The 10,116-nt window shown below is 39.8% G+C and overlaps 1 protein-coding gene and 1 long non-coding RNA gene across 4 annotated transcripts in view; one reads left to right on the forward strand and one right to left on the reverse strand.

Annotated features, from left to right (window-relative positions):
- Positions 1-375: 375 nt before the first annotated feature.
- TEX12 (testis expressed 12) lies at positions 376-2,040 on the reverse strand. Its single transcript, XM_082202018.1, has 4 exons — positions 1,975-2,040; positions 1,655-1,766; positions 1,510-1,561; positions 376-973 (listed from the first exon to the last, which is right to left on the reverse strand). The coding sequence occupies exons 1-4, from the start codon at positions 2,032-2,034 to the stop codon at positions 808-810; spliced, it is 390 nt and encodes a 129-aa protein (XP_082058144.1). The 5' UTR covers positions 2,035-2,040; the 3' UTR covers positions 376-807.
- Positions 2,041-2,852: 812 nt separating this feature from the next.
- Positions 2,853-10,116, forward strand: part of LOC309520384 — a 119,832-nt gene continuing 112,568 nt past the window's right edge. For all 3 annotated transcript variants that reach the window (XR_014214245.1, XR_014214246.1, XR_014214247.1), the window contains exons 1-2: positions 2,853-3,113; positions 4,261-4,680. This is a non-coding gene — a long non-coding RNA (uncharacterized lncRNA). The remainder of the gene's footprint in view (positions 3,114-4,260; positions 4,681-10,116) is intronic.

Genomic DNA, 10,116 nt, shown 5'->3' on the forward strand with positions numbered 1-10,116 from the left:
CAGGCCCACCCAGCCAGCCATCCACTGCCAGAATTATCCATCCTCCTCCTGCTGCCTGGAGGAAATGCTTGCAATGGATCACAGCACCAGGCCCTGGCTAATAAGATTAAACAGGCCATAAATAGCCCTTAATAGAGTGGAACAGCTCCCACATTCCCCTCCTTGTCCTGAGGCTTGCTTTACCTTTTTCAGAAAAAAAATTATGAAAGTGGCAGGATATCTGAACATAGCCTATAGTTCAGATATTATTAATTAATTAACCGGTCCTTCACCATAAGACCCCAGGGTGGATTACAGCAAAAAAAAATAATACAACAAAACAAATAAAATAATCCCATGTTTTCAGTCTGACTGGATTTCTCCTGCAACTTAAGATTTGTTGTTCATTGAATATTTATTTAATAAGCATGTGAGTTCACAAATTTTAAACATTAAAAACAGGGTTGCTCATAATAAGTCCTCAGAGGAAAATATCCACAGTGCCAATGCCACATACATTTGAATTTACAGAATTCATTGTGAGGAGCAATGCAGTTGCAGAAAGATATGAGTAAGTGATGTGTAGTAAGGGCTGGAGGTCATGAATAGAGGTCACAAAGAACAGACAGGTAGACATGCATGGCAGAGATTCTATCCTCATGACAGATATATTTTTTACAGGCAGTGTAATCATAACTTGCATGAAGACAGTATACAATACAAGTATGTGCATCAAGCATCCAGCCAGATAAAAGGGTATTTCAATTATACATTAGTGTTCAGCAGATATAGAACTCTAAACATGCAGCCAGTGCCTTTGAATAAAGATCATTTGCTAGATAATACATTTTCATTTTGTAGAGGGCCTGTCATTGCGGCAAACCTGTGCTTTAGATTCTCCCATTTCAATCTCAAGTGATATTCTATAGAACCAGCTTCTTTCAGAATTCCTCCAAGCTCCTCTACATATGAGGCATCCATTGCTGCTCTCTCACTTTATTTACCAAAAATAAAAATCTGTAGTTAATATAAAGCTACAAATTAACATTAATTTTTACTGATGTCTGCTGGTACCTACTCATTCTGCAAACATTTCTGCAATAATAATGTAAACATGCAACTGGAGCTATATATATGTGTGTGTGTGTCTCATTTTTTAGGTATAATTTTGTATTTAAAATATTCCTAACTCACAGAATACATAATTGTAGACCCTATATAAAAGACAGTTACTTGTAATGTCAATATGTAAGGAGATCAGAACAAAATAATTATTTTAATTTCAAAGTAATTATACTGTATTATGAAGTGTCACTAACAGAGGATAGGTCTACGCATAAAGTGAAGAGCAAATGTCAAACACTGAAGTTGTTCCAGATAAGGAGCAATAGTTTGTTGGTTTAATGTTTTAATTAATAAAAAATTCACAAATACCACTTTGAAATTATCAACAATTTAGCTGAATATTTGTTACACTAGCTGGATAAATACTATACAAAATAAATTAATAAAATAGTATACTGTACTTGCCTTAAAATATGAACATATTTTGATAATAGAATATTTATTTCTTTGGTTGTATCTGTTAATATAAATATTTGTTTTAGTAAAAAGTAGATGTAAAGGTTAATTAACTGATATTTATTACAAGTTGATATAATTTTATATACGTCACCATTCAAAACTTTTTCTAGGGCTTCAGTTTTGAGAACTGCCTGGGAGCTTTCAGAAAGAGACAAATCCATTTTCTCAAAAGAAGACCTTTGTGGATTTTCTGAAGATTCATTCTGTCAACAGAAAACAAACAATGGAAAGCTGGAATAATCTTTCAGCCCTGCAGAACTGTGCACATACTTTTTTTCACACCACACTTACCACATAATATGTGACTGTATGTGTCACAGAAAGGCATTTTTGCAAAAGAAAAAGAACCAAAACAGAAACTGCAATCATTTTACATTTAAAAAATAAAAATGGCTATTTAAAACTGCTCACCTTTTCTTCATTTTTACGTTTTTTTCTATTTTCATCAGACTTTACTAGGTTACTTGTCATTGTTACCTGATAAAAAATGTAATGTCATATTTGATAAACAATATTTTTTTCCTGTGAAGGTATTGCAATATGTAACTACAAAATAATATCACAGTGCTGTCCTTACTCTAAGAAAACTAGACAGGGACAAATAACTTGCATAGTGACCAGTCCCAAGGTCTGTATTCAGGCAACAATTTTTTTTTTTTTTTTTACATGAATGGCACAGTTAACAGTTGTACAATTGTTTCCTAGAACCTATCACCCATTACTCACTGGAAACATTACAGTTTGAAACATGGAATAGATCAAAAGCAAGGAAAAACAAGAACTGCTGTTTAGGAAAAGAGTGAAACGGTATTTATTTGGAAATTAGGTTGGGCAGCTCTACTTAAACATATTGGCCCATCAATACTGAGAGGTTGAGCAGATCTAATCGGTTTATTTCATTGTGATGACCACCGTATGTTTCATATTTTCATTTGAATGTGCAGTCAAAGGAGTACAGGAGAGCTTTCCAAACTGTGTTGCGACACGTGTGTCGATTGCAGCGTGTAATTTTGTAATGTGAAAGCTCCCCGTGCTCCTCCCAGGGCTGGAAAAGGGTTACTTTAAGCTCTGGTTTGCTAGTAAAGCTAATCATGGGGGGAAAATGAATCCCTCATCGACATGGACAAACGCGCGCTCTTCTTATTATTAAATGTAAACATCCTCCAATGGACACCCTTTAACTTTTATCATCTTTATATGCGTGCGTGTGTTTCCACACGCTCCCTCCGCCCCTCGTGTGAATGCACCCTATGGGAGTTTCCCCGCATTTTCGCCCCCTCATCACCTCACACCCCCCTTAAAGGTGGTGGTGGAGAAAGAGGGAAGAAGACCTCTCTGCGGATCCCCGCTTCCGAGCATGCGTATTCCCTGCAGCGTGGGGAATAGGCGGAGCGAGGGGGGCACGCGCCGCAGGGCTCAGCTACCCCTCCCTCCTCAAAATTTTTCTGGTGACCGTTAACGATCGGCTCGTGCTCGGGGAGTTTTGGCGGGAAGCGCGTGTCGTGTTTGCTCTCCTCAGCTCGGGAGAGAGGAGTCGAAGCAGAATAACGGTACAAATTGTACTTAAAAGAGTTTATTTTGTAGGCAGCAAGCACATTTGAGGCAGGCTTCCTGTATAGGAACTATGAAAAAAGTTGTGAACCCCTCCCTCAGAGCCAACTCAGGTCTCCTTTTATCCTGGAAGTTTATATATAATTACCTTGTTCACAAAAGCTTATTTAAAGTCTTACTCATACTCAAAGTCAGCCCATTAAAGTGAATGGAGATGACTAACTTTTCCAATTCTGTGAAGAATTTAGTGGGATGCAACCCAAAAACAAGTAGCCACGTTGACTCATTTGAGAAAGGAGAAGGCACAACAATAAAGTAATACTGAGGACCAACTTTTATCAGGACAGCTTATGGGTTATTTACCCTTCAGCGACTTTTGAAACCAATATGAAACTCCCAGTTTGTTTAGCTGTCATTTAAAAAGCACAGAAGCAACATGCTGTCCGTTCAGTTTGTTGGACCACATTAAACACCTATTTTCTCATAATTGCCACATACACAAAATTGCACACTGCTCCATATTCTTAATCGAGGATCACTCCTTGCAGATTCTGTTTTCAGAATTACAAGAACAAATTAGAATCAACTCATTCAAAGCAGGCTACTGTAGTTATTTTTGTTTACCACATTTAAATCCTAGCTTTGCTCTCTCTTCCAAAGATAATCTCCCCCTCCCCAGTTTATCCTCACAATAACCCTTTGAGGTGGGCTAAACTGAGATACAGTGACTGGCCCAAAATCACTCAGTGAGTATCATGACTGAGTGCAAATTTGAACCCTTGGCCTCCCAGGTCCTAGTCTAACAAACTGCTACACCCTGCAACAACCCATTTGTGCTTACAAGTTTATTGTCAGAGCTGTAAGAAGAACATGTGTTAATGGTGTAGAATTCACCATGTTTATGTATGCTTATTGTGTGGGGAATCTTATCTGTGTTACTAGATTTTGCTAACTGGGAATTCATGTGCCTGTTATACCAGATTAATCCACACACAGATTGAAAGTGTGTTTGTGGCATGTTACTCAGCTTCTAAATCTTTCCAGAAACAAATGAAAATTGCAGAAGACAGAAGTACTGTATAAGAGACCACTACAGCAGTATTTCTTAGTTTTAAATGTTGCATAATAATTACTTTTTCCTACCAGCAGGTGGCTTCTTCACTGAAACTTCTGTGTACTGACACCTCAATTGTTGAGGGATACCCTTGAGGTGACTGCAGCTCCATTTCCGGAAAATGAGTTAAGATAGATGCAAGACAGTGCAGAAACCTGTGAGTGGAGAAATAAATCATGCATTAAACAATCGGAAAAGGTTTCTGACACAGAGCTAGGATTGCCAGCTTCTGAAGTGAAACATTTGGAGTCAATGCTCAATCCCAGGCATTTCCATCCACAACCTCTTTTCAATGTCAGAATGCAGCTCATGGGCAAGTAAAAAGCGTTATTGAGCAGGGTCAGAGTGCACAGACTTTCTTGGTCAAGGAATGTGACTACCAAGCAAGCATCAGCTCCATCACCACCCTTGAGAAATAAGTTACTTGTGAAAAAATGAGACACGGCTACTGAGTGAGTATTTTAAGGAATTTGGTTCTCAAGTTTAGGAATAATGAGAAAAGATTAAGGATGGAGGCATATGCTACAATCCTAAATCATGTTTATGTAGCTCTTCCATCTTGTGCAGTCATTAGATTATTAAATGTTTAAATTTATTTCCCCTCTTTCATGAAAGTTCAGCAAAATAGGAAGGAACATAAGACACCTCATTACGTGAGTCATCAGACCACTGAGCTATCTAGCTCAGGACTGTCTGTGGGTGGTGGACTTCATGCTAGCAGGATCACCTTTCTTTTTGGAGACACACCAACTACATTTAGAATTATAGAATTTGGAGGCCAGGGATTTGATATGAGTGGCAGAAATGAACTGACATGACAGTCATTCTATACACAAACCCATGTCTGGTTACCTCCTCCACTTTCAGTTTTCTTTTCAGTAGTAATATTTTTTGTTGTTGTCGTTTTGGGTTTTTTTTTTTGGGGGGGGTCATTTTGTTGTTACTGTTATTCAACAATTGGAAGTCAGAAATCCTTCCCTATCTATGATCTCTTCTGCCCATCCTGGTCTACTGCAATGCCTAACAGCAGCTCTCCAATGTTTCATTGGAGATACAATAATCTTTCCCAACCTTGCCTGGAAATGCCAGTGAGTAATATAGTATATCCCCAAGTGCTATTCTGCTCCAATACCACCAGGCTCCTGTGAATTCCTTCCCAGGTGCATTGTGTCAGTATTGGTCAGTGAGTTGTAAAGAATGAGCTTTTGGATCCAGGTACCAGAATTGTATCATAAGGCACTTGAAGAACAACCCTGACCTAAATGTTACATTCCATTTTATATGTTGGATCAGGATTTTCTGGCAACAAACCACTACTGCTTCATTACAGAATATGTAAACAAAATCATTCTAGGTTGGGACATTCTTGTATTCTCTGATACTCTGGACCAAGTATTTCACATTAGTTTCAAAACATTTTACTTCTGGGCAGATGGGACATGCTTCTGATGTGAGTTTACTGGTGTCTGCTGTGGCCAGCCATGTGAAGAGAGAACACATCTCTTCTTCAAACTCAGTAGCATTCTGCACACCTGAGGGCAATGTTGGCTTGAAGGGACAAATACAATTTCCATGGAAGTATCTTCTGATATGCAGCACCCCCTGCTGACCCTTTGGGGAATGTTCAAGAGTAAGGAAATTAATTAAAGCGCTGCAACTGAAAATGCAGAAAGTTGGAGGGGACACAATTCTTTCTGTCCTATATATGGAATGTAGGGAAATTGCTCATTTACATATCCAGTCAGCACAATCATGGCATTCTTTTCACCTCCTCTAAAGATGCTGAATCTTTTCCTCCAATGCTTTCCTATCAGAGTGTTCCCTTTCTGTCACTATTGCACAACCTTCACAGTTCCGCTTCCTGCTGTTACCTTTGTTTAATCATTTGTTCAATGTTTCTTCAAGACCTTTAGTGAGATGTATTTGCAGTTTTAAAGCATTTGGATTTATACCCCATTCTGTCAACAGTCGGGCAGTCGGCACTAGTCATGGTCTTGGGAGGCTAGCAATGAGTGTAGTGTAGCGTAGCGTAGTGTACAGGTTAAGAAAATGAACCAAAATTTGGGAAAGGTGAAGTTCAAATCTTTATTCCGCCAGAGGCCCCTGCCCCCATATGTAGCATGAAGGGTGGAATAATATATACATAACTTATAGTACTGTTTTCATTATTACTAAGGTAGTAATAAATACTGATCATTGTTAGGATTATAGGATGCTATCTTATACCAAGTCAGACCATTGGTCCATCTAGCTCAATATTGTCTACATTGGCTGGCAGTCGGTCTCCAGAGTTTTAGACAGCAATATTTTTCTAAGTCCTACCACGAGATGCTGGAGATTGAAGTCTCAGGTGATAAATTTGTTAGTCTTTAAGAAACCAGGAGACTTTTAGTTGTTCTTACTGAATGTGTTAAATGTTTGATTAAACTACCACTGTTTAATATGGACACAAAAAATGTATCCTACGAATGATTTACAGTGGTACCTCGCAAGACGAATGCCTCGCAAGACAAAAAACGCGCAAGACGAAAGAGTTTTCCGTTTTTTGAGTCTTTCCGCAAGACGAATTTCCCTATGGGCTTGCTTCGCAAGAAGAAACGTCTTGCGAGTTCTTGCGAGTTTGTTTCCTTTTTCTTAAAGCCGCTAAGCCGTTAATAGCCGCTAAGCCGTTAATAGCCGCTAAGCCGCTAATAGCCGTGCTTCGCAAGACAAAAAAACCGCAAGACGAAAAAACCGCAAGACGAAGAGACTCGCGGAACGGATTAATTTCGTCTTGTGAGGCACCACTGTAATCTCTAGTTTAAGCATTTCCTTTCATAACCACTAGGTGGTGAGCTTGTGCTTCCAAGAGTTAATTACCTGGTTGTGGCAGTCCCCATATAACAGTCACTGAGAAAAGCAAAACTGCCTTGGAGGCACGTGCATTAGTTAGTGGTGAACCTCAGGCAGGGCCATCTTGCGCATGAGACAAGGTAAGGAAGTTGTCTCAGGCTGCAGATTTGGCCTCCGAGGAGTGTACCTCATCTTTGCCACCTCCCCCAGGCCCACCTATTGCCTCTTCATCTGGGCTCTCCTGCAACTGCCCTCTGCCTGCTCCAGGGAGTACTGCAGAGGAGGCGGAGGCGGGGGGGGGGGCAGTGGAAGGGGAAGCAGCAGCAGGTGTGGGGAGGCATTTTCTGTTTTGCTTGAAGTGAGAAACATCCTAGGCTGACCCTGGCCTTGGGACAAGTTTTGTCTGAAAGACTGCTTTCAGTACAAACATGTTTGACCACTTAGGTCAGTAGTGGGGAACCTCAGACCCAGTGATTCAATTTGACTCTCTAGGCCAGGGGTCAGCAAACTTTTTCAGCAGGGGGCCGGTCCACTGCCCTCAGACCTTGTGGGGGGCCGGTCTATATATTTTTTTTTTTGGGGGGGGATGAACAAATTCCTATGCCCCACAAATAACCCAGAGATGCATTTTAAATAAAAGGGCACATTCTACTTATGTAAAAACACACTGATTCCTGGACCATCCGTGGGCTGAATTGAGAAGGCAATTGGGCCGGATCCGACCCCCAGGCCTTAGTTTGCCTACCCATGCTCTAGGCTCTATCTGGCCCACAGACTCTCCCCAGGCTGTATTCCCAATTCAATGCACACACCTCACTGGTTCTTCTTCACACCTTTTTCCTGACTTGAATGTCTCCCACAACTTCGATAATGCCTCTTGCTTGTCTAGATGGAAGAGAGATATGTGTGTATATACAAACTAGCCTACTGTACAAGGATAACATATTAATTCTTTTGTCCATTTTTGCTTCTGATCATACCTAGTTTGTCTGTCCATTGGCATGTGCCCCCTGCCAAAAGATTGCCCAGAATAAAATACAGTTTTCCATCTGAAAGTGTGCTCCTGATTCAGTAAAGGTTCTTTACTCTTAATGGTGGCATCATGCTCTACAGATCACTGGAGTGGGCATTTTCCATGTTTGCCATCAGTTGTTTTACATTTGTCCAGACATTTCCTGACCTCCAAGATCGAATTTTTCACTTCTGTATTTCTGCCACTACATTTTACTATGTTTTTATGATGTGTTTAACACTTTTGTAGCTTGTTATGTTTTATTATGTATTGTGAACCCTTAGGTTTTTAATACTAAAGGGTCTAGAAATTTTCTAAATAAATAAATAATATACTAATCATCCTAAACTTAGGTTGACTCAGTTGCTGGATTGGAGACTGTCTATTGCTGTATATATGAGGCATTTAACTTGGTTGGATTTATTGTGGCATAAGCTTTTTCGGGAACAGAGCCCACTGCAGGATGCTCTCCTAGTTTGTAGGTATCAAACTATGAGGACATAGAGAAAAGTTTTGTTTCCTGTCTCCCAAATGAGGAAAAACTGCCAAGCAATGTATGATATATCAGTGGTGTGTAGTGTACGAATGAAGATCAGATCTGACCATATTAGGTGTGATATACTCCATATAGGTGGCCCCTGATGATAAATTGGCATAGCAAGTTGAATAGTGTAAATTAAATGGTCCTAAAGAGGGACAATTGCTTTCTCAGGTAGGCAAGCTGCCCCCAGACTTGGTGTGAAATTTGCTGGCAAGTTATAATTCAGCAGCTGTAGGCTGGAGTTTCTCTTTGAAGGAGAAGAACAAATTGTTGAAGAATGATACATAATGTCTCCCAATTTACATCACAATAATATTGTGATCCTTCACACACCTTCCAAATAAGATAAGGACTGCAGTCTAAAATAGTTTAAAATCATAGATTCATATTTTAAGAACTATCCAAAAGCCACAGCAGAGCAAGACCTTTATTAGTAGCAACTGAAATTTCATAAAGTATGGTTTGTATGGTTTTGTGTACTATTGTAAACCAATTTGATACTTTCCTATGAAATAGCAGTAGTATATAAATATTTTTATAAGTAAATAAAATAAAAGTATGTAATCTTCTCCAGTGCTTTTCTTCAGGCTGGGTGTCAAGCAAACATACAAAAAGGTTAGGAAAGAGGTAGCTGGGCATGATGGAGAAGGCCCAAAGGCTGCAGCCTGTAAACATCTTGAGATGGAGTACAGGACATGTCATGCAGACTTAATTTGCTTCGCTCACACCAATTTGCTTCAACAGCAACTGGGACAAAAAAACCCCCACAACAGTGAATAACAAATAATGCATTATTATCATCAGGATAAACACTATTTTTAAATGTCTTGTCCCTTAAGGTGCTTCAAGCTTGTGTTTCTGCTGTAATAATAGACATAAAAACTCAGTCTAGAATCTGGCTGAATACTTTTATTTACTGTAGCACTTAAATGAAGTTAGTTCAGGATGCTGCAGGGATTGCCCATCTTAGATGCTTGTTGGTGCAGTGAGAAAATTTTAGACACTATATTCAATGATCTTACAGCTACTTCCCTTTATATGGTGATACGTGTATCTTCACGTTCTTCAAAATATGGGTAAATGTGCTGCATTTGGGGCCCGTCTGGCTGATTCTGAGGCCCTCGACTTCTTTCCCAAAAACTTGTCTGATGGCAACAGTGCTTTTAAGCTCCTCCCCTCATAACCGAGCCATGGAAACCCTCTTTCATGCCTACATGGAATACTCCATTGGGGTCTGTTCAATCTTGATTAGCTCTGCTCCAGAAATGGCTGAATTTTATAGTCTATTTAGAATTTTTGTGTTTGCAAGTGCACATGCACAAAGTGCTGCACCAGTCCCATTTGATGTGTGCGGCAGAGATCCCAGGCATCCTAGAAGCAATGGATGGGGTACAGCTGTTAGCATCCTAGTTTTTTTTAAGAGAGGTGTCACCAATGTGGCATGAGTGCCCACATAGGCTTCTCTGGTTCCCACAGGTTCCCCTCCCTCTATTGAAATTAGGC

Source organism: Podarcis vaucheri, assembly GCF_965113315.1.
Source record: "Podarcis vaucheri genome assembly, chromosome: 1".
NCBI lineage: Eukaryota > Metazoa > Chordata > Lepidosauria > Squamata > Lacertidae > Podarcis > Podarcis vaucheri.

What these genes read in the sequence shown, in the direction of transcription:
- TEX12 (XM_082202018.1), bottom strand. Translation starts at nt 2,034, where the DNA reads ATGACAAGTAACCTAGTAAAGTCTGATGAAAATAGAAAAAAACGTAAA. An exon ending in AACGTAAAAATGAAGAAAAG is followed by an intron (nt 1,767 to 1,974) that starts GTGAGCAGTTTT and finishes TTCTGTTGACAG; the next exon opens with AATGAATCTTCAGAAAATCC. An exon ending in CCTAGAAAAAGTTTTGAATG is followed by an intron (nt 1,562 to 1,654) that starts GTGACGTATATA and finishes TTATATTAACAG; the next exon opens with ATACAACCAAAGAAATAAAT.